This window comes from Nycticebus coucang, chromosome 4 (genome assembly GCF_027406575.1).
Source record: "Nycticebus coucang isolate mNycCou1 chromosome 4, mNycCou1.pri, whole genome shotgun sequence".
Lineage (NCBI taxonomy): Eukaryota > Metazoa > Chordata > Mammalia > Primates > Lorisidae > Nycticebus > Nycticebus coucang.
The window spans coordinates 111,016,906-111,040,949 of record NC_069783.1 but is presented as its reverse complement, the minus strand read 5'-3'; the positions used below and the strand labels follow the sequence as shown (position 1 = coordinate 111,040,949).

The 24,044-nt window shown below is 48.8% G+C and overlaps 2 protein-coding genes across 3 annotated transcripts in view; both read right to left on the bottom strand.

Annotated features, from left to right (window-relative positions):
* The window catches only part of SCARB1 (scavenger receptor class B member 1), an 82,116-nt gene extending 70,023 nt beyond the window's left edge, over positions 1 to 12,093 (bottom strand). The window contains exon 1 of one of the 2 annotated variants that reach the window (XM_053586939.1): positions 11,752 to 12,093. In XM_053586939.1, the coding sequence (XP_053442914.1) occupies positions 11,752 to 11,877 (126 nt within the window). In that variant the 5' untranslated portion in view covers positions 11,878 to 12,093. The remainder of the gene's footprint in view (positions 1 to 11,751) is intronic. The other variant, XM_053586938.1, reaches the window with a different exon arrangement.
* An 11,422-nt stretch (positions 12,094 to 23,515) lies between these two features.
* LOC128583074 (deoxyhypusine synthase-like) lies at positions 23,516 to 24,044 on the bottom strand. Its single transcript, XM_053586937.1, has one exon. It carries the CDS (start codon positions 23,948 to 23,950, stop codon positions 23,534 to 23,536), a length of 417 nt encoding a protein of 138 aa, XP_053442912.1. The 5' UTR covers positions 23,951 to 24,044; the 3' UTR covers positions 23,516 to 23,533.

Genomic DNA, 24,044 nt, shown 5'->3' with positions numbered 1-24,044 from the left:
CCTAGATCCATCTGTGGATGCACCCCAGGGACGCAGGCTTCTGGGAGCTCCCTGGGGCAAATGACCTACCTGGGGAAGGTAGATAGGTAGGCCTGGGCAAACTGAAGCCTAACAAAGTAGTGTCACTCACTGCCAACCACAGACAGGAAGTGCAAGACCCAGCATTGAACCCAAGAAGCTGTCTCCCAAGTCCATACTTTTGAGGACCTCCCTAGGAACCTCTCCCAGCCTCAGCCCAGGCTTCCACCCTGGGCAGCTCTCTACCCTGAACAAGGGTCTCCATCTGTAGAATATAGTCATGAACAAGGCAGACAAGGTCCCTGTCTTCATGGAACCTCAAGCAAGTGAACAGATAATTTCAGAGAATGATAGAGCTCAGAAGGGAATAACACAGAATGGTTATAACACAGATGGAGCAGTCAGTGAAGGTGGAAGGCAACTGTCCATTGGAAGGGGCTAGTGGTCAGAGGGTATCTTCTTTAAGAGGTTACATTTGAACTGAAGCATAAAAGAGGAGCCATGGCGGCACCTGTGGCTCAGTGAGTAGGGCACGGGCCCCATATGCCGAGGGTGGCAGGTTCAAACCCGGCCCCAGCCAAACTGCAACAAAAAAATAGCCGGGTGCTATGGCGGGCGCCTGTAGTCCCAGCTACTCGGGAGGCTGAGGCAAGAGAATCGCTTAAGCCTAGGAGCTGGAGGTTGCTGTGAGCTGTGTGATGCCATGGCACTCTACCAAGGGCCATAAAGTGAGACTCCGTCTCTAAAAAAAAAAAAAAAAAGAGGAGCCAGGGGGAAAGGCAGTCCAGGCAGCAGGAAGAGCATGTGCAAAGGCCCTGAGATCAGAAGAATGTGATGAATTCGAAGAAAAGGAAGGCCTGTGAGATGAGAATGCTGAGAAGTGAGGATGGCAGAGACCCATGAAGAAGGAACTTACAGGCCATCAGGGCAGATCAGTTTGATGCCAAACACAGAAAGATTGTATTCAGCTTTGTGAAATCATCCAATTTGCATTTTTAAAAGAGCTTTCTGGGCGGCGCCTGTGGCTCAGTGAGTAGGGCACCAACCCCATATACCGAAGATGGCGGGTTCAAACCCAGCCCGGGCCAAACTGCAACAAAAAAATTGCCAGGCATTGTGGCAGGCGCCTGTAGTCCCAGCTACTGGGGAGGCTGAGGCAAGAGAATCACCTAAGCCCAGGAGCTGGAGGTTGCTGTGAGCTGTGATGCTACAACACTCTACCAAGAGCGATAAAGTGAGACTCTATCTCTACAAAAAAAAAAAAAAAAGAGCTTTCTGGCTCTGGTGGGCAGAGCAGACAGCCCCACAAAGAAGCTCCAACAGCTGCTGACCAAAGATGGTGGCAGCTCAGCCTGAGGCCATGGCCATGATTAAGTAGAGGAGAGAAAGCCTCATGTCCTACCAAGGACCACAACCTTCCATGAGTCACAAGCCATCCCCCAGCCACAAAACAATACTTGTCTTTTAATAAATATTTGAGAACCTGCGATTACATACTGGGCATCATTCTAGGTGCTTGGGGACACATCACAAAAGTCCCCACCCTCACAGCCCAACACTCTCATGGGAAGAAATAGCCAACATGCAGTGAGCAGGATACATCACGTGGCATCTAAACAGGTGAGAAGGGACACGGGGAAAACACAGCAGGGTGAGGAAGGTTGGGACCACGGGCGATGAGGACTGATCCTGAAGATTAACAGAGGGATGTTGAAGTGACCATGTGAGGTCTGAAAACTGCCCCCTAATATCCTGTACAGGAGGCCTAACAGCTCATGTCAGGGGAGAGGATTCTGGCAGAGGGAAGAGCTAAGGCGACGTGCCGGTGTGTCTGAGGAATAGTCAGGAGGATAGTGTGCAAAGAGGTAAGGGACAGGGATGCAGCCAGAAAGGCATCAGGGGTGATGGCACAGGCCTCGAGGACCAGGGTAATGACTTGACTTTGACTCCTAGGGGATGGAGGCGTTGGCAGGGCTTTGAACAGAGGCAGACAGTAAGCTGTCTAATATTTATTGAGAAAACCTCACTGCGGAGCAAAGGTGAATGCAGGGTGGCCAGTGAGGAGGCAGATGCAGGAATCCAGGTGAGAGTTGATGGCACCACAGGCATAGTGAGATGTGGTTGGGTTCCAGATATAGTTTGAAGATGAAGCCATAAAACTCCATGAGAGGTTCAAGACAGGAGGTGCAGAGAACAGAGTCAAGGTTGACTCTTTGGCCCAGGTGGCTGGAAGACCAGTCGCTGACTGAGATGGGAAGATGGCAGGAGGCTGGGGGCTGGGGCGTGAAGGTGTGCGCTGCCATCGGGGGCCCCTAAACTGAGATGCTGGCATCAGATGCTTGAGGTGGGAGTTAGGAGGAAAGGTCTGGGCCCAGGGTTACCGACTTGGAAGAGGTCAAGATAAATATACTAGATGAGCTCACACAGAGAGGACAGCCAAGGCCTGAGACACTCCAATAGCAAGTGGTCCTGGAGACAAGGAGGACCAGCACCTAAGACCGAGAGCAGCCAGCCAGTGAGGGGGCCAGAAAACCAAGAGAATGGACAATTAAAGTGGCTCAAGTGGCCTTCTAGAAGGTTCCAGAGAAGGTGGAAGGAACTCCACCCAAATGCCAGGAAGCAAACAAGGGTCAGGACACTCCAGTTCCTTCCCCTTCCCCAGCAAGAGGCAATCAGTGAGCAGGAAAAAACATGAAAGGGAGGGAGGGAAAATAAAAAGAGAAAATGAAGGTGGCCATGCCTCGGGCCTCGAGGGCTCCTGGACGCCTGGGACTGAGGCCGGTCGGAACAGACTGATCAGCTTCAAATCTCACCCAAATTTCATCCCTAGGGCTTTGAGATGAAAACTGCCCCCTAACATCCTGTAAATAACCAACTCCTGAGCCCTTTAATTATCTCAAGCCAAGAATGAAGCTTTTTGTGTTTTGTTTCTCTTTGCATTTCAGCTGCAGCCTGGTCACTCCTGGGGCTAGTGGAGGCCAAGGTCACGTTTAAACAAGGGGGAGGGAGGTGGGGTGAATAAAAGGGATTCTCTTGTTGTTCTTTGTTTCTTTATAATTGGCCTAACGCTTCCATTGAATTCTCTGCACTGTTACTGTGTTTGCAGCCTCAGCTTCTATAGCCTGGGAAAACAGAAGGCTTGGGGGAAAAGCGCCTCAACTGAACCCCAAGTCCAAGATTACCAATGAGAAAACTCTAGGGAAGACTGATGACTTGCGGCCTCAGGGGCCTCTATTTTGCTGATCAAAGACATGAATCACCCATCTGCACACTAATGACCTCCATTCAGAACCCACAGATAGCCACAGGGCGTCTGTAACCTTCAACAGTCATGAGGAAGACAGAGAATACATGACACCAGGGACCTCCGAGCAGGACCCAGAGACACCAACTGGGCACAGAAGCCTGTGCCAACTCTCTTCTGGAACACAGATTCATCCAGGAAAAAATCCTCAACAAGACCCACTTCCATGTCACTGCCCAGAAACTGAGTCCAGAGCAAAGTGATTCCAGGTAGCTGAGCTTCACCAGGTTCTAGTTCATCAGGCAGAGTAACTATTAGCCATTCCAGGAAGGGCCAGAGAATTTCCTGGAATGGGAAGATTCACGTACTTCAAACATACCCCTGCCGCCAGGCCTGGACTGGAAAAGCCACCAGTGGGACACATCAGCTTGCATGTGGACATATATCAACACGCAACGACACACGAACCCATGTGTACACATGTGTACATGTGTTCACCAGCAGCACATGTGGACACACACTAACACACGTGTGCAAACACATACACGCACACTCACAAAGACAGGGAGATGCAAATCCACTAGGAGCAAAAAGGGAAACAAAGGGTGGCGCCTGTGGCTCAGTGAGTAAGGCGCCGGCCCCATATGCCGAGGGTGGCGGGTTCAAACCCAGCCCCGGCCAAACTGCAACAAAAAAATAGCCGGGCGTTGTGGCAGGCGCCTGTAGTCCCAGCTGCTCGGGAGGCTGAGGCAAGAGAATTGCGTAAGCCCAAGAGTTAGAGGTTGCTGTGAGCTGTGTGATGCCACGGCACTCTACCAAGGGCGGTACAGTGAGACTCTGTCTCTACAAAAAAAATAAATAAATAAATATAAATTTAAAAAAAGGGAAACAAAAATAAAGTAGACTCAGGGAAACTAAAATAGCCCCATGTTTTTCAGCTGTGGCCAGGGAGTGAGAAGAAGCAGCTCTCTCACGAGCCAGGAGGAATAGGAAGTTCACTGGCAGGAAAGAGGAAGGAAAACAAAAGAGAATCAGAGCACACCTGTGATCCAAAGTGTTCCCTGAGAAAGGAGCCTCCTCCCCATCTGTGACCCCTGATCAGCTTTGCCCCATCCATCCAGATGTGCGGGTCCTGCATTGCACCCTGTTCTTCATGACCCTGTGACTCTCTCCCGGGTTTCCGGAGATGGCAATCACAGGGGGAAAGGCCTGGGATGGCCCCGTTGCCCACTGGCAATGCAGGCAAAAGGAAGTGCCAACCCAAGGAAAGAATAGGGAAGGGGCTCTGCTCTGCCCCCGAGCATCAAGTCCAGCTGCTCAGATATACGGGGAGTGGGCACGGGGTGGTGGGGAAAGCCAGTGCCAGCTTGGAGTTGGGGTCCCTAGGTTGAAATCCTGATCTTATCATTTGGAGCTGTGTGACCTGGGGTAAATTACTTTCCCTCTCTGTGCACCTACTTCCCTCAATAAGAGAGATGCAACAGTAGCTGTTTAGATACTAAAAGAAATGAGTTAATAAACATAAAACCCTTAGAACAGTGTCCCACCCCCCACCTCCGCACATGAGCACCCTTAACTGTTACCTTTCATCAACCCTCACCTTTTAACTGATGTCAAAGGAGATCTGCCAAAGGGCACAAATTCAGGGACACTCCATGACCGTCCAGACTGGCCCTCAAGACTGAACCCCGGAGGAGGGGCAAACCAAGGAGTCTGAGGCCAAGGCAGGGGATGAGAAGGGGTGCGGGGGCAGCCTAACCTCACAGCACATACTGCTTGGTCCGTTCTGTGATCCTCTAGTGGTGAAGGGTCCATCACGAGCCCAGTTGCTGCTCTAGCCCTCAGAGACACTGCAGTGACAGTGACAGGAAAGCCCCTGCCCCTCAGACTTCCACATTCATGAGGAAGAAAGAGAATACACACACAAAAAGTGCAACATAATGGGAGTGACTTTTAGGGAAGTGAGGCGCCAGGTTGGCGGGCTCGGTGACCACCAAGGAGATGAGCGTGGCCGAGTGAGCCGGGGTGAGGTGAGAGAAGGAATGAGAGCCAGATGTGGGGGACCTGGCTATAGAAAGGACTTTGGGGTCCACTCAAAGTGAGAGGGGGAAGCCGGAAGGGTTATGAACAGCAGGGGAACATGATTTAACAGTACCCATCTGGGGGCGGCGCCTGTGGCTCAGTGAGTAGGGCGCCGGCCCCATATGCCAAGGGTGGCGGGTTCAAACCCAGCCCCGGCCAAACTGCAACAAAAAAAAAATAGCCGGGCGTTGTGGCGGGCGCCTGTAGTCCCAGCTACTTGGGAGGCTGAGTCAAGAGGATCGCTTAAGCCCAAGGATTTGGAGGTTGCTGTGAGCTGTGACGCCACAGCACTCTACCGAGGGCGATAAGGTGAGACTCTGTCTCTACAAAAAAAAAAAAAAACAGTACCCATCTGGCTGCCTGCAGAGACCAGAGGTGAAACTACTGCATCAGTTCAAACAGTGGACGGGAGAAGCCAGGCTGGGGGTGGAGAGGGTGATATATTTGAAAGGTAAAATCGATAAGATTTGCTGATGAGTACATGGGTGTACTCTCTGATGACACAGGGTATCAGGGAAAAGCACACAGGCAAAGATGTCCTAAGGTTTTCACCTCCACGCCTGGAAGTGCCATTAATTGAGAAGCAGAACACAGCTGAGTCAGCAGAGAGGCTTCGGCTTCCCTCCTGGACGTGGGAGAAGGCTAGGAGGCCTGACACCAAGGATAGTGGCCTGGCAGCTGAGCCTTCCCTGGAAGGTCAGAGACCCACAGGGACCTGAACCACGCCTTCATTATTCATTCAAATACCCAAGAGCAACTGCATGCCAGGCCCAGTTCCAGGCAGCAAGGGCAAGAGTCCCCAGCCTCATGGGATTTGCCTCTGGGATATCTTCTTCTCTCTCATATACATGTACACCAGCAAGGTCACGTGAGGCAAATTACTTTCTTCAGTTTGTCTCCTTAATTGATGGATAAGTCATGTGTCACAGCACCATGCTGGCATTCAACGTGAAGATCATCACAAAGGTACTTTGAACCCTGCATGGCATACAGTAAGATCTCCAGGCATGGATACTGTGAAGTTCACCCTCATAGCCCTTAGCATGTTGGAGTCAACATCTCTGTCCAACCCTACCAACTGGTTAAAGGAGAAGAAATGAGCCTCACCTCTCCCAGACCTCTCCAGGCCACCCAACCACAGAGCCCCTTCACCGTGTGCCTCCTGCGTTTGTATGTCTGATTCATTCAGCCATTCTATAGGGAAAGCTATGTATCTGTTTGTTTAGTGGGGGAGGAGGTGTTTGTTTTTTTGGTTTTAGAGACAGGATCTTGTCCTGTCACCCAGGCTGGAGTAGAGTGGCCTGATAATAGATTACTTGGGCTCAAGTAATTCTCCCACCTCAGCCTCTCAAAGTGTTGGGGTTACAGATGTGAGCCACCACATCTGCCTGCCCATTTGTAATTTTTTTTTTTTTTTGAGACAACATCTCACTCTATTGCCTAGGCTAGAGTGCTGTGACCTCAGCCTAGCTCAAAGCAACCTCAAACTCCTAGGCTCAAACAATCCTCCTACCTTAGCTTCCCAAATAGCTGGGACTACCGGCACCCGCCACCAAGCTCAGCCAATTTTTTTCTATTTTTAGGAGAGACAGGATCTCTCGCTCTTGCTCAGGCTGGTCTCAAACTTCTGAGCTCAAGCAATCTTCCCAGCTCTGCCACCCAGAGTGCTAGGAATACAGAAATGAGATGCCGTGCCCAGCATTTAGTTTTTAATTAAACACATAATATATGAATCTATTCCCTTTATTTAAAAAAAGATCATTACAGGCTCAACGCCTGTAGCTCAAGTGGCTAAGGCGCCAGCCATATACACCAGAGCTGGCAGGTTCGAATACAGTCTGGGCCCACCAAACAACAACAACTACAACCAAAAAATAGCCAGGCTTTGTGGTGGATGCCTGTAGTCCCAGCTACGTGGGAGGCTGAGGCAAGAGAATCGCTTAAGCCCAGGAGTTGGAGGTTGCTGTGAGCTGTGATGCCATGCCACAGCACTCTACCCAGGGTGACAGATTGAGGCTCTGTCTCAAAAAAAAGATCATTACAGATAAAGTATTAATAAAATATTAGGCTTCCTTTGGCCACATTCCCAGCCCCCTCCCATCTCCCTCCAGAGTAATCACTTCTGTCAGTCTGGCTGGACCCTTCCACACCTTTTCCAAGCTTTACATACACTAATACTATCCCATTGAAAATACAAACTATTGGGGCGGCCCTGTGGCTCAGTGAGTAGGGTTCCAGCCCCATATACTGAGGGTGGCGGATTCAAATGTGGCCCCTGGCCAAACTGCAACAAAAAAATAGCCAGGAGCTGTGGTGGGCGCCTGTAGTCCCAGCTACTCAGGAGGCTGAGGCAAAAGAATCACCTAAGCCCAAGAGCTGGAAGTTGCTGTGAAGTGTGACGCCACAGCACTCTATTGAGGGTGACAAAGTGAGACTCTGTCTCTAAAAAAAAATACAAACTATTGCTTGGTGGCCATAAATAGCACCTGAGCTTTTTTTAACTAGTAATGTGCTTTTGCAACCTACTCATGCTAAAAAAATATATGTCTAGTTCCTTCTTTCTAACTTTGTCCAGAAATCCACTCGATGAAGAGATACCATTTACTCTATGGAAGGGCAGACCAAGATGCAGTGATCAGGATTCCTATCCACCACGGCCACAAGTTGTGCACCCTGGCAAGTCACTGACCTTGACCATGGCTCAGTTTCCTTATCAGTAGGAAGGAAAAATTCCACTGCCATTAACTATTTCACAAAGCTGTTACCAGATTCAAATGAGGAACCAAGGTAACAGCCAGGCCATTTCTGCACACACGTGGTCTCCTTTGTATCTTACAACTTAGGCTGCAAACCAGATCTGAGCCCTGTCTTAGAGCTGAAGAATGAAGCACTGGTTCAGAGGAAAATATCTGGCCTGAGGTCTCCCTCTGGCAAATGGCACGGCTGGGGCTGCAACCCTGAGCTCTGGAAACTGACACAGGTTTTGAAATGCATCATGTCCCTACTCAGCCTCATCAGTAACCTGAGAAATGTAAATCAAATGCATTAGATAAACTAAAAAATGATGATAAACAGGTGATCTCTTGCACTGGCAGAGATGAGGGGGAAGTGGAGGTGGGGTCTGGGGGCAGGGGGGTGTCTCCTATCTTGTTAGTGAAAGTAAAAAATGTCCAGAGGCAAGTTTGGTGGGAACTGTCAAAATTTAAACTAAGCACACCTTCTGGTCTAGAAGTTCTACCCACAGAAATCTACACTATGAAATGTTACTACGCGCACAGAGAGGGATGCATCAGGATATTCACTGTTGTTTGTGACAGAGAAAATTATCCTGTGATAGAGAAACAGGTTAACAACTGTCTATCTCCATGCAGCAGAGAGAAAAAAATGTATTGTTCTCTTGGAACATGGAAAAACCTTCAAGTGACATCACTGAATTGAAAAGCAAACTGCAAGATATTTATACATTGTATAGTTCAATTTATGTAAAATATATGTTAATATATACACATACATGATCATGATATAAAGGAAAAGGTCTAGAAAGACCCACACTGATGATGGTGATAATAACTGAGCAGAAGAATAAACCGGAAGGAACTTTCTCTTTTTTCCTCCACTTAAATTTGTTTACAAGCAAATATTTATGTCATTTATATACAGTGCTCCCTCAGTATCAGAGGGGACCTGGCGCCAGGACCCCCACAAATACCAATATCCCTAAATGCTCAAATCCTTGATATAAAATGGCACAGATTTTGCACATAACCTACACACACCCTCCTGTATATCATCCTTAATGCAATGTAAATGCTATACATTAGTTGTTACAGAGTATTTTTAAAATCTGTATTATCTCTATAGTTGCATTATTATTGTTGTTATTTTTTCCATAGATGCTCAATCCCTGATTGCTTGACTCGATAGATGTGGAATCCATGGACACAGAGGGCCAACTGTATGGACTTCTTTAATTAACCAAAAAGCATAAAGAAATAAAAATCAAAACACAAGACCTCCTATTCAAGTTGCACAAGGCTAGGCATAGCCAAAGAAAACACCAGCAGCCATTCCTGCTCATCCTAGCATCCTCACTACTCCGTCCCCTGAACACAGGCTTTCTTCTTCCCCAAGAAGGCACTTGGCTGCTGCTCCAGCCTGAGCCTTCCAAGAAGTGGCTTCTCAAGCTGGGCGTGGCTTCCTGTCTTCCTTCCTTCACACCATTCAGTCCTCAACCAATCGCCTTTGGGATATCACAGAAGGATGCCAAAAGGCTCTCATTCAACTTTCTAAGCCTGGAGGTCCCAGCTAAGGGACAACTGAGGACAACATGGTTTTCCTCTTTGAAAGCTCAGAGGAGGAATGGGGAAATGTGATAGTGCACTCATGTGCATGCACCCCCTCCTCCACTGGCATCCTTAACCCAATCCACATTGTGAGAAAGAAAACATCCTCAAACTAGCCCAAGAATAAATGAGATGGGCGGCGCCTGTGGCTCAAGGAGTAGGGTGCTGGCCACATTTACCAGGGGTGGCTGGTTCAAGCCTGGCCCCAGCCAAAACTGCAAAAAAATAAATAAAGTAAAATAAATGAGCTGACAAGATTCATCTGCTTTAAATCTCAACACCTCCACACCTGAAAGCAGGAGACTAGGTGCTCTTTGCACAAGGTCACCTGCTTGTACCACCTGAGTGACAACCTTTCCAAGGACATAGTGGGGTTTTTGTCATTGCAGAAACCACAAGGCTGTCACTGAAATAAACGAGCTAAGCTGCTCAGAGAAGCATAACAGAGAAACCACCCTGAGCTGCCGTGGGAGGAAGAAGCAGTCCTGTTGCTTTTCCCGCCATTCCCAGAGGCAGTGTCACCATTCACCTCTTTGCAGTCAGGTTGCAGAACTTAATGGAACCCTATCTGAAAAACCAAAAAAATAGACACAACGTGGCCGAGATGACTCAAGGCAGAGACCTTTAGAAGGGTCAAATGTTCCTCCATCTTTAAAGCCAGCCAGGACCCAAGAAGTGGCAACGGGGTCTAAGCAGATGTATCCTTCATTCATTCATTCATTCACTCACTCTCCTAATGGGGCATAAACATGATATGTGGATAAGTCCCCCTCTTTAAGGAACTCAGTCTAAAGAAGCAGGGCAAGGGGAAAACATGTCAACTAGTATGACAATCTCCATGACTTCACCCCAGCTCTGTGTCTGGCTGAATCTTTGGTAAAGGTGAGCCTCAGTTTTCCCTCTCAGGCACTGCAGGTGCTGGCTCCATGGCTGCAAAACACTGAGCTTCCAGCTCAAGTGTGATATTCTGCAATCTCCCAGCCCTTCGCTAACTCCAGGTCCATTCAAACAGGTAACCCAGGCACCCAGGGCAGAGTCTGTTGATCAGAAGGCCCGATGACTGCCTAATTTGTGTCCCTGGTTAAAAGGGCAATAATGGGGCGGCGCCTGTGGCTCAGTCGGTAGGGCGCCGGCCCCATATACCCAGGGTGGTGGGTTCAAACCCCGCCCGGCTGAACTGCAACCAAAAAATAGCTGGGCGTTGTGGCGGGCGCCTGTAGTCCCAGCTACTCGGGAGGCTGAGGCAAGAGAATCACTTAAGCCCAGGAGTTGGAGGTTGCTGTGAGCTGTGTGATGCCATGGCACCCTACCGAGGGCCATAAAGTGAGACTCTGTCTCTACAAAAAAAAAAAAAAAAAAAAAAAGGGCAATAATGTGTAAGGTTATGATCAGAGGAAAGACCTCAGGCTCTGTGCACCCAAAGGACCTTGGGCTGGTGCCTGCCTCTGCATGAATAGGAGAAAAGCGGCTTACCGGTTTCAGTCTGAATCAGGAAGGCTGCGTGGGGGGAGAACACAGCTAACGTTCTGCCTCTGAGTAAGAGTTTCTAATGGGGGAAATTCGGGGCAGGAGGGGATGCTCTACTAAGTGCCTATTACGGGCTGGGCCCCCATGTGAGCTTCACAGAAGCACATGAATGTAAGCTTCCTGTCCTCATGGGCTCTTAGGATGCAGTCCTAATTTTGTCAGACATTGCCACAGGCTGCTGTCAAAAGAGACGCTTAAGCGCGTCCCTGGGCTTCCCTGGGAACACCGCAGGGGCAACACGGCCACACTCTTGACCCGTCCCTTGCCCCAGATCAATTGGGGCAGGGTCAGGTTCCCCCGGTGGTCTCTCATTCAGGCCTCCCCAACCCTAGTCTGCGCCTCCAGCAAAACCCCTGGGTGCCCACTTTGCTTGGTTCCAGTCTGGGCTGGTGAGGGCCCTGGGGAGGGGGCAGCTGCTCTGATCTCCCCACGCTCCAGGTCGCCAACCCACCAGCCGCGCTCCCGGCCCCCTCGGCGCCCGGTGCCCAGCGCCCTACAGCCAGGCCCACGCGCCGAGCCTGGGCGCCCCTCACCCACCTTGAGGACCTGCTGCTTGATGAGTGAGGGCACCATTACGATCATGACCGCACCCAGCACAGCGCACAGTAGCCCCGCGACGCCCACCCCCGCGGCCGCCCAGCGCGCTTTGGCTTGGCCGCCCATGCCTGCCCTCCTTGGTGCCCTCCGGGCGCTCGCAGGGCTCCGCGCCTGGCCGGGGACAGGGACTGCAGTGGACGCGACGGAGGCCGGGACTCCGGGGACGCAGGCCGCAGCTGCACGGCGGGGCCGGGACAGCGGCGCACCGAGGAGCAGTTGGGCAGGTGGCCAGTGGCTTTATGCGCCATGGCCGGCGCGGCCGCACCGCCCCCGGGCCGCCTTGAGCTCAGGGATTCGGGCGGGCGCGGGAGGGCGGGGGCGGGGCCTGCAGGGCCGGGGGCGGACCCGAGGGGCGGGGCGCGGATCGGACGGGCCTTGGGGCGGGACCACGGCTTCCAGGCACGCCCAGCTAAGCGGAGGCCAGTGGGCTAAGCCGATTCGGTTTTGCATCGCCCGGCGCCCTCTTCCTCATCCCTCTTCTCTCTCCTCCTCCTCCCCTTTCCCACTCCTTCTACGTCTCCCGGCTGTGCCTCTCTCCCTCCGCTTTCCCTCTTTTTCTCGCCTTCTCCTCCTTACACTTCCTGTCACGACCATCATCACCATTGTGCACGCTTGGTTAGGAAGTCACCCTGTCACTCAGGAACGCAAAGCCAGTAAGAGAGTCTGCACCGCGCTCCGCACCGCCACTTCTTGGCCCTCTCCGAGCGCGCATGCTGTTCCAACCTGGAACCCGCGGGGCAGGCTACTGCCTGCCTCAGGGCCTCTGCGCTCTCTCTGCTGGGAATTCGGTTCCCCCAGACAGCCGCCTGGTTCTCTCGGTAAGGTTCCCGCAGCCTTATCGGTAAGGGTTCCTCTGCCGTCCTATGCGAAGCAGCACCCAGCCTCCTGTCACCCTCGTCCTTATCGCCGAGCACCACCTGGCACGGTAGATGTCCGTTGTTGCTTTGCCCCAACTCCCAGGGAGGCCCGGGAGGCGGAGTCCCCAGCTTGAAGCACTACCTGGCGGGAACGCTTGCGCTCAACAGATAGTCCGGAATGAATGAATGAGACCCGCTGGCCCCTGTGCCGGGCGCTTTGCACAGGATGGCTTCATTTTACAAATTAGGGGACTGAGACACAGAGAAGTTAAGTCAGCAAAACTAAGTCCCTGCTTTCTAACGAAGACGGAGACTGCTGATGAGCAAGTGAGCAAGTGAACGAAGCACAATTGCAGAGAAGTGCCCCAAGAAAACAAAATGGGCCAACAGTAGCCAGACACCAAGAAGTGGCGCCCTCAGATGGGAGCTTGCTCCCTTGCAGTGCTGCACAGCCCACATCTGGCTGCCTCTTTGCACCTCCACCACCCACCCCACGTTGAGTTTGGGCCCCTCACGTAGGTCAATCCCTTCCTTTCCTGCAGGGGGTTAGTGAGAAGGCAAAGGACTCAGCCTGGGTTACACAGAACAGGAGGGTTACACAGCACCTGGGTAAGGCAGGCCCTGTCCTCGAGGGCTCAGAATGAGATCTTTTAAACTCATGAACCCGGGCGACGCCTGTGGCTCAAGGAGTAGAGCGCTGGTCCCATATGCCGGAGGTGGCGGGTTCAAACCCAGCCCCGGCCAAAAAAAAAAAACAAAACAAACGAAAAAAAAAACTCATGAACCCAAAAGAAAGCAGGCTTCCCCCAGGCCCATTCTGGCCTGAAACAATATTTACTGAGTGCCCTGTGTACTAGCAAGTCTTACCCGTCACTGACTTTCCCTTGGAAGACCTGACACTGTCCAGTGCCCCAAAGAGAGGGCCTACCCTGATCTAGAGGAACAAGTTCAGAGAAATCCACACTCTGGGGCAACCGGTTTGGGCCTCTGTGCCTCAGTTTCCTTGTCTGAAAAATGAGGAAAATGAGAACCTCTCCATGAATAAGGCTGTTGTGAATGTTAAAGAAGTTGGGGGAAAAAAATGGGACAGTCTTTACAATGGTGCCTAGACATGTAGGTGCAACTAAGCTATTTGTTGTAGTTGTTCCAAGGCCCTGCACAGCCTGGCTCCTGCCCACCGCTCTGCCCCCCTATGCTACCTACACCCCCCCTTCACTGTACTCCCAGCCTTCTTTCTATTCCTTGAACATATGGCTTGTTCTTGCCCCCGGGCCTTTGCACTTGCTCTTCCCTCTATCTGGAATACCGTCCTCCTAGATCCTACCACAGCAATTCCTTCTCCGCTGGATCTCAGCCGAAAGCCCACTCCTCGGAGAAGCCTTCACTGTTTAATCTGTTGAAAATGGGAGTCCCAACCCACTCTCCATTTAACCATCCCCATTTTATCTGAAATTGTCTGTTTATCTGCTCACTTGTTCACCTCCCCCAGCTCCCAAGAGACAGAAGCTGGTCTGTTTCCACTAACTGGTATACCCCTAGCCCCTGGAACTGTGCCTAGTACATATCAGGTACTCAGTAAATACTTTAAGTAATCAATTAGTTTATTAGCTCATTAATAATCAAGTTACTGGTTGATTGATTAATAAATCAGTACAATTGGCTCGGCACCTGTAGCTCAGTGAGTAGGGCGCCAGCCATATACATCAAAGGTGGCGGGTTTGAGCCGGCCCAGGCTCGAACAACAATGACAACTGCAACCAAAAAATAGCCGGGCAGTGTGGTGGGCATTTGTAGTCCCAGCTACTCAGGAGGCTGAGGCAAGAGAATGGCTTAAGCCCAGGAGTTTGAGGTTGCTGTGAGCTGTGAAGCCATGGCATTCTACCCAAGGCGACATAGTGTCTCAAAATAAATAAATAAATAAGTACAATTTCATTACATTCCCCAAGGCCTTCAATAGCCTTCAGCTATCAGGATCGTTTTGTTTCATTTTGTTATTTGATTGTTTTCTTTTTAATGACGTTTGTAGTTTCTTGGAAATTAGCCAATTATCTAAAAAGTGGGGTCTGGCCAGCCCTAATGCACCCCCCCGAAACCACCCAACCGTGATACTGACTCTCCTTGACCATCTCATCCAATCTAACTTTTATTTATGACCGAGTCTTCAAGGTTCAAATGTACGTGGTGCTTACCCAAGAGAGCCCCAAGGCCATGGCTGGAGTGCCTTTATGTCACGTCACTGCTGTCTCTTGACAATGAGAAGGGCAGAGATGAAAGAGGGCTGGACACACGTGATCCACCTTGGCCTTACTGAGGGAAGTCACTTCCAGTCAGAGGGAGGGTGGCTTAAGCAGGGAGAAAAAAAGACATCACAGTTTAGAGAGAGGCCTTGCCCTAAGGAAAGGCAAGATGCAGAAGAAAAGAAGATTAATAATAATAAAATATTCTCCACATAAGTGTTTTGGGGATTCTAGAAAAACAAAATCAGATGGTGTTCCTCCTCAGTTCAGATCCCTCCTAAGATCAAAAATACAGATAATGATTGACGATTGCTTCTTGGCCTATTGGCTAAAATCTAGTATCAGTTCTTCTCAGATGAAAGTTGGCAAAGACATAGAGAAACTGCAACCCCTATACAGTGGGTCTGGGACTGCTAAATGGTAGAACCTCAGGGTAAGTATACAGGTATCAAAGACCCAGAAATTCCATCCTTAGGTATATGCCCAAGAGAAAAGAAAACTTTTGCCCACACAGAAATCTGTACATGGTGTTCACAGAAGCACCTTTCACTAGTCAAAAACTGGAAACATCCTAGCACTCTGGGAGCCAAGGCGGGTGGATTGCTTGAGCTCAGGAGTTTGAGACCAGCTTGAGCAAGAGCAAGATCCCATCTTTACTAAAAAGACAAAAACTAGCCAGGTGTTGAGGCAGGCACCTGTAGTATCAGCTACTGGGGAGGCTGAGCCAAAAGAATTGCTTGAGCTTAAGAGTTTGAGGTTGCTGTGAGCTATGATGATGCCATGGCCCTCTACCTAGGGTGGTGGAGTGAGACTCTATTTTTAAAAAAAAGAGTGGAAACAACCCCAACACTCATATTCTTCACTGGTTAAATGAAATGTGATCTATCCATACGCTAAAATATTACTCAGCATAAAAAGGAATGAAGTTGTGATCCATGCTACCACATGGATGAACCTTGAAAACATGCTAAGTAAAAGAAGCCACCACAAAAGGTCACATTTATAATTCCATTTTAATGAAATATCCATCATGGGCAAATCTGTAGAGACAAAAAGTAGATTGATGGTTGTCAGTGGCTGGGAAAGGAGTGGTTAAAATGCTCTAAAATTGATTGTTGTGATAGTTGCACAACTCTGTGAATAGATTAAAAGCCATTGAATTGTAGACTTTAAATACGTGAATTTATGATATGCAAATTATATCTCAATAAAAAAATTTATAAAATGTATAAAAAAACATTTCTCATGACTCCAAGTAAAAGTGTCAGCCCTCACCATGGCTCATGAAGTCACCATCATCTCCCTGACTTTATCATCCCTCTCCCCCCTTACCCACTCTGCTCCAGCCACGCCTGCCTCCTGGGAGCCCCTGGACTGCTGCCCTAGGTCTTTTGCACTTACTACCCTTACTCCTGGAATGCTCATCTCTCTAATGCCCAGGAGGTTCACCCTCCCTTCCTTCAAGTTCTAGCTCAAATGTCATCTCACCCCACAATACTCCTATCTTCCTTCCCTGCCTCTTCTCCATAGCACTGCTCACCATCCAACACACTAGACAATACTGGCACATATTTATTTGTTTTATTGGCCTCCTTCTTCCTCCAGAATAAATAAAAGTTTCACGGTATTACTGGGCATCTACCCAGAAGGAAAAAAATCCTTTTATCATAAGGACACTTGCATTAGACTGTTTATTGCACCTCAATTTACACTCGCCAAAATGTGGAAACAGCCTAAATGCCCACCAACCCAGGAATGGATTAACAAACTGTGGTATATGTATACCATGGAATACTATTCAGCCATTTTAAAAAATGGAGACTTTACAGCCTTTGTATTAACCTGGATGGAAGTGGAAGGCATTATTCTTAGCAAAGCATCACAAGAATGGAGAAGCATGAATCCTATGTACTCAATTTTGAAATGAGGACAATAATGACAATTAAGGACACCGTGGGGTTGGGGAGCAGAGAGAGAAAGAAGGAGGGAGGGGTGGGGGAAAGGAACAGCAGAGAGAGGGAAGGAGGGTGTGGGGTGGGGCCTTCGTGTGTGCCACACCTTTTGGGGGCAAGACATGATTGTAAGAGGGACTTTACTTAACAAATACAATCAGTGTAACCTGGTTTCTTGTACCCTCAATGAATCCCCACCAATAAAAAAACAAAAAGTTTCATGGGAACAAGACTCCATCTGTTTTGTGCATTACTGTGCCCCCACCTCCTGGAACAGTGCCCAGCACACAGTGGGTCCTTAATCACAGTGTTGATGAACCACAGCTTCCAGAACCTGCCTCTGCAGCCAGGCTGCTCAGCTGCCCAGCTTTGTGGCCTTGGACAAGTTGCTTGGCCTCTCTGTGCCCCAGCTCTCTTATCTGTGCCACAGGGATCAGAGCCACGCCCACTCCCTGGGGTAGTTGTGAGGATTACATGGGTTAATCCCAGCCACACACTTAGCAAGGTGCCTGTATCAGGTATAGCTATCACTCCATACAGGTGGCTACTTGTCCTGTAGCCCACCCCAGACCAGGAAGAATTATCATTATCCCCAAGGGCACTGGAAACATTGCGCATAAGCTGAAGGAATTGATTAAAAAGAGGCATAGATAGGGCAGCGCCTGTGGCTCAGTGAGTAGGGCACCGGCCCCATATACCGAGGGTAGTGGGTTCAAACCCAGCCCCCGCCAAACTGCAACAAAAAAATAGCCGGGCGTTGTGGTGGGCACCTATAGTCCCAGCTACTCAGGAGGCTGAGGCAAGAGAATCGCCTAAGCCCAGGAGTTGGAGGTTGCTGTGAGCTGTGTGACGTCATGGCACTCTACCAAGTGCGATAAAGTGAGACTCTGTTTCTATAAAAAAATAAAAATAAAATTGGGGCGGCGCCTGTGGCTCAAGGAGTAGGGCGCTGGTCCCATATGCCAGAGGTGGTGGGTTCAAACCCAGCCCTGGCCAAAAACCACAAAAAAATAAAATAAAATAAATAAAAATTAAAATTAAATTAAAAATAAACTAAAAAAAAAAAAAGAGGCCTAGATAACTAGTTAGTGGAGAAGCAGACACAGCAGGGTCTTCAACCAAAGTCACCTGGCTCCAGAATCCAAATGTGATCACTGCTCTCCTTGCTGTGGAAAAGAAGAAAGTGAAGGAAAAGAAAGAGACGAAGGAGAGAAAGGACAAAGCACAAAGAAAAGGAAACTGTTTTGGTCATATCTGCCACCCAGATTGCAGCTGGCAAGGCAGGAAGAGAGCCCACGAGGCCTGAATGCTGTTGGATTCATTCAGCCAACGCTGATGGAGCTCCTGCCGGGAGCTGGGTTCCCAGCAGGGACGATAACCAAGCTCCTGGCCTCATAGATCCTACCTGCAATACAATAAATGCCAGACAGTCATCAGCACATTTCATAAGACGTCAGAGCCATGCTGTCCGGTACAGTAGCCATGGCTGTGCTGCATTAAATGCTGGGCACTTCATGTGAGGCTGGTCTCAAGAGAGATGTGTCATGTCTTATACCCCCCAGATGTCACAGCCTGAGGATAAAGAGAAGAATATAAAATATCTCAACATTCTTACATTGCTTACATGTTGAAATGACACTGTTCAGATATACAGAGTTAAATAAAATATACAAAATATACAATTTAAATTAATTCCACCTGTTTCTTTTTACTGTTTAAAATGTGGTACAACTTTTTAATAGTGATGTGGTTTCCCATCGCATTTCCGCAGGACAGCACTGTTTGAGAGTGATGTGTGCTTCAGGGATAAAAATAGAACAGAGTAAATGCCATCCGTGGAAGGGTTGTACAATTTGAATGGGGTGACTGGGGGATGGCCTCTCTGAGACTGTGACATTTGAGCAAAGATGTAAAGAAAATGCAGGAGGAAGTCGTGTGGAGATCTGGGGAAGAGCAATCCAGGCTGAGGGAACAGCCAGGGCAAAGACCCAGAGGGGTCTGGATGGATTTTAATTAGAATTTTAATTTCTTCTGTTGACCTTATCTTGATGCACATGACTTATAAGGAGTTGTTTTCCTTTAATAAGTTAAAATGCCCCCTACAACATTGTGAATATAGGTAGAGAGTTCTCCAGAGCCTCTAAAATTCCCTTGGGAGACTCATCCTCTACCTCTGGCCTCTAGTCCTGTGCTAGAGTCTGAATGTTTGTGTCTGCCTCAAAATCCTTAGGGTGATTAGGTCCTGAGGGTGGAGCCCTCATTAGTGGGATTAATGTCCTTATAAGAAAGAGCTCTGGAGAGCTACCTTGCCCCTCCCACCAGGTGAGGACACCAAAGATGCTGTACATGAACCAGGAAGTAGGCCCCCGTCAGACACCAGATCTGCTGGCCTCTTTCTTGATCTTGGACTTCTCAGCCAGTGAGAAGTAAATGCGGTTTATAAGCTACCTAGTCTATGGTGTTCTGCTACAGCAGCCTAAGCCAACCAAGATAACCCATAATTCCTGACTGTCTGCAACATCAAACTATTGTGAATCCCTGGCCACTGACTTTCCTTCAGGAGCCTGTCTGCTCTGACTCAGGCCTGGCAATCGATTCTCACCTTTGTCCTTGGCCCCCGGGATCTGTGATATGGCTTCTCTGGCAGGAGCTAACCCTCCAGGACAAAGGTGCAAGTGTGTGGGAAGGACCCATCAGCAGCAATGAGCTGATAGCTCTGTTCTGTGGGACAGGTCACAGGAGGAGAGACGCTTCTACCAGCTCCCTCAGCCAATAGCAGCTGGGAACAGGAGGATGATGGATCCTGTCCCTGAACCCAGAAGGCTCTGCTGAGGTCACCTGGCAAGGGATGGACACATCCATTCATTCATCTATTCGTATAGCAAATATTTGCAGAGACCCTGCTATGTGCTGGGCCTACTGTGTGCTAGGAGGGGGGCATAGAAAGTGAACAAGACAGGTCCCTTCTGTCCTGGCCTTACTTATTAGTGGGGAAAGGAGAATTAGGAAACAAAAACGAATAAGCAAATAAATACATATGGATTTGGAGTGATGCTAAGTGCTAATGAGAGAAATAAAGTAATCCCTCAGAGAGTTGGGAGGTGAAGGGGTGAGACCTAAAGGGCGAGAGCTCTGGAGGACATTTCTGGCAAATGAACCAGCAAGCACAAAGGCCCTGTGACAGAGAAATGCTTGGTTTGTCCAAGGAACAGATAAGCAGGGCAGGACCCCTTAGAAAAGTTGACCACTGCAGTTTATGCCTCTTACCCCAACATTGTTATTGATAGTACCTCCTTTTACTCTCGAAGTTTGGACACTAAATCATTTGGTCACCTTTTTCTTAGGCCACAGTGAAGAATTCTGATTTTAGCCATGGAGGAATGACCCAATCTGATTTAGGTTTGTCAAATATCTTCCAAAGAATGCTAATTTGGAAAGGACAATCAAGGAATCATGGTTCTGTAAGACTATGTCCATACAGTTTAGAAATGTATACTGTAGCACTTAGGGTTGAGATTAGCTTTAAAATAACTTGCTAAAAGAGAAAGAGAGAAAAGGATGGATGAAGCAACTGTGGAAAAAATATTGTTAACTGTTGGCTGGGTATGGGGACTCACACCTATAATTCCAGTACTTTTGGAAGCCAGGGCAGGAGGATCAGTTGAGGCCAGGAGTTGGAGACCAGCCTAGACACCATAAGAAGACTCTGCCTCTTAAAAAAATAGAAAAATTAGCCTAGTCCTAGCTGCTCAGGAGGCTGAGATGAGAGAATTGCTGTAGCCCAGAAGTTCAAGGCTGCAGTGAACTGTGATCTCACCACTGCACTCCAGCCTCGGTGACAGAGTGAGACTCTGTGTCAAAAAATAAGTGTCATGGCAGTGCCTGTGGCTCAAAGGGGTAGGGTGCTGGCCCCATATGCTGGAGGTGGCAGGTTCAAACCCAGCCCCAGCCAAAAACTGCAAAAAATAAAAATATATTTAAGTGTCACTATGTCACTTTTGGTAGAGTGCCATGGTGTCACAGCTCACAGCAACCTCAAACTCTTGGGCTTAAGTGATTCCCTTGGCTCAGCCTCCCAAGTAGCTGGGACTACAGGCGCCTCCCCACAACACCTGGCTATTTTTGTTGTTGTTGTTGTTGTTGTTGCAATTGTCATTGCTGTTTAGCTGGCCGGGCTGGGTTCAAAACCACCAGCCTGAGTGTATGTGGCCGGTGCCCTACCCACTGAGTACAGGTGCTACCCTCAAAAAATATTTTTTGATTAAAGAAATTATTAACTGATGATTCAAAAAATGGCTATATTGGGGTTCATGGTGTGATTTTCTCTACAGTTGAGTCTGTTCTTTTTTTTTTTTTTTTAAATGAAAATATATCTCTCTGGCTCCTGCTTAGGAGTCAAGAGTAAAAAGCAAAGCACAGCTGGGATGAGGTGCAGTCCTGAGCACCGAGGCTGTAGTGACACAGGCTGGGACACCAGGGAGAAGTAGGCAGATTTGAGATAGATTTGAGATGAAGAACCCACAGCTGATGGGAAACTGTTTGCCACTGCTAGGGAAAACAGTATGGAGGTTCTCCAAAAATTAAAAGAGAATTACCATATGATGCAGCAATTTCACTCCAGGATGCATACCCAAACAGGATCCTGAGGAGGTTCAGCAATGCTATTTGCAGTGGCTAAGGAGTGGAACCACTCACGTGTCCATCAGTGGATGATGGCTAAACAAGATGTGCTCTGTCCATCCTATGGAATATTATTCAGCCTGAAAGAGGAACAAAATTCTGTCATAGGTTGCAACACGGATGACACTTGAGGACACTATGCTGAGTGAGATAAGCCAGACGCAAATGGACAAATATTGTATGATTTCACTTATAGGAGGTCCTTAGAGTCACCAGCCTCATATAGAGACAGAAAGTAGAGGGGTGGATGCCAGGGGCCAGGGAGGAAGAAGAGCAGGAAGTTATTGATTCCTGGGTATGGGGTTTCAGTTTTGCAAGATGAGAAAGTTCTGGGATGGAGGGAGGTGATGTTTGCGCAATGATATGGGTATACTTAATGCCACAGAAATGTACACTTAGACATGATTAAAATAGTAAAAACAAACTAACTATACAACAACAAAAGGATGAGCCAGACAGAGGGTAGGAGTCTCCCACAACAGGCAGGTTTTGAGATCAAAGCTTCCAGAAACGTCTGGGGAGAACCGAGGGAAACTGAGCAATGAGGAAGCAACTTGAGAGTTGATCTTTGATCAAGAACCAGGGAGGAGGCAGAAAGAAGTGGGCGAGGAGGACTCAGGGAGGATAAGTGGATTCAGGTACCAATGTGCCTTCTGGAATGTCCTCTGCAACCTGCAACCAGAGAGTGAGGGCCTGGGAGCCCCCTAACTGTTGCCAAGCCCACCCTTTGGGATTTCTTCACTCCCTGGCCAGAAAGAAAGAAGAGAAAAGTTCTGGTAAATGTGACAGGAGCTTTTGTCAGCTTCCCTGAGTGACACAGCCGCAGACCCAGAATCTGTCCCTTAAAGGAGCTGCCTCTGAGAAAGGAAGGGAGATGCTGGAAAGAGCACCCAAGAGATCAAGCTCTGGCCAATGAAGCCTGGATTTATGAACAAGTTGCTTAACTCCACCAAGACCTGGGTGCCCCCTATAGAGGGAGGATGAGAGGTGTATCAGGGGTGGATCTGTGCACAGTCTGTGAAGAATTTAACAATAATAAAATCCACTCAAGCAGTCACTCAGTCTGCTTCTCATTATCACCATGTGCCAGCATGCTAAAAAATGTCAGTGATAAATATTCTCCTTGAAATAGTCTTTGTTGTTCTAAGTTCTAAACCAGGAGCTGGCAAGCTATAGCTTACAGGCCAAACCTGGCCCCCAGCTTGTTTTGTAGATAAAGTTTTATTGGAACACAGCCATGCTCATTCATTATGCATAGTTTATGGCTGCATTCATGTTATAACAGCAGAGTTGAATAGTTTTGACAAAGATCCTATGGCCCAAAAAGCCTAAAATATTTACTATCTGGCACTTTACAGAAAAAGTTTGCCAATCCTCATGCTAAAGAATTGCTGTGGTTGGGCAGTGCCTGTGGCTCAAAGGAGTAGGGCACTGACCCTATATGCCTGATGTGGCAGGTTCAAACCCAGCCCCAGCCAAAAAAAAAAAAAAAAAAAGAATTGCTGTGGTTGTGGTTGAGTTTTAACAAAATATTTATATATGAAAGTTTTAAATTAGCACAATTATATGAATATTTACTTTTCAATAAATATTGTATTCCCCGTGGAGTTCAGTTCTAAAAACTCTCAATGCCTCTACACGCATATACACATTTTTAATAAATTTGAATAAATATCCTTTTTTTTTTTGAGATAAAGTCTCACTAGGTCATCCTCGGTAGTGCCATGGTGCCACAGCTCACAGCAACCTCAAACTCTTGGGCTTAAGTGATTCTCTTGCCTCAGCCTCCCAAGTAGCTGGGACTACAGGCACCGGCCACAACACCTGGCTATTTTTAGAGACGGGATCTGGCTCTTGCACAGGCTGGTCTCAAACCTGTGAGCTCAGACAATCTACTCACCTCAGCCTCCCAGAGTGCTAGGATTACAGGTGTGAGCCACCGTGCCTGGCCTTAAATATCCATCTTTTTTTTTTAAATGATCAATAACTGTATTGCCTATAGACCCAAAGAGGCCAAAGCCATAGCCCCACAGGTCCCCACCATGTTGTGCTGCACAAGGTAGCGAATGGTCTCACGGATGCCTGAACTGATGAGGTTGGATGTATATCCCAGAAAAATGGTGCAGCCAGTGAGTGGGCGGCGGCTGTGGGTCAGGTCTGCATGTTGGTCTTCATCCTGCGACAGCGGCTCCAGCTTCTTCTCGATCATGGCGTTGACTTGCTGCACCCCAAGCCCAAAATTGGTTGCTTGGAAGCCGGTGGTGCCGAAAGCTTCCAGCAGTGCGCGGTAATCCACACCGCGGTTGAAGTCGTAACCCAGGACCTGGGCGCTCTCGGGTGGCAGCGCCGAGCTGTGTTTTAGCCCTGCGGCCAGGGCCGCCGCAGGCGCCTCCCCCTCCGGAGAACCCTCCATGTCCCTGGGGCTGGCTCTCAAGTCACAGCCACCCTAGCCGGACCTACGGCGACCTCGAAGCGTGTTAAGCCCTGGCACGCACGCCCCTGTTGGA

Coding starts and splice junctions, on each gene's coding strand:
- LOC128583074 (XM_053586937.1), bottom strand. CDS start 23,950: ATGGAGGGTTCTCCGGAGGGGGAGGCGCCTGCGGCGGCCCTGGCCGCA.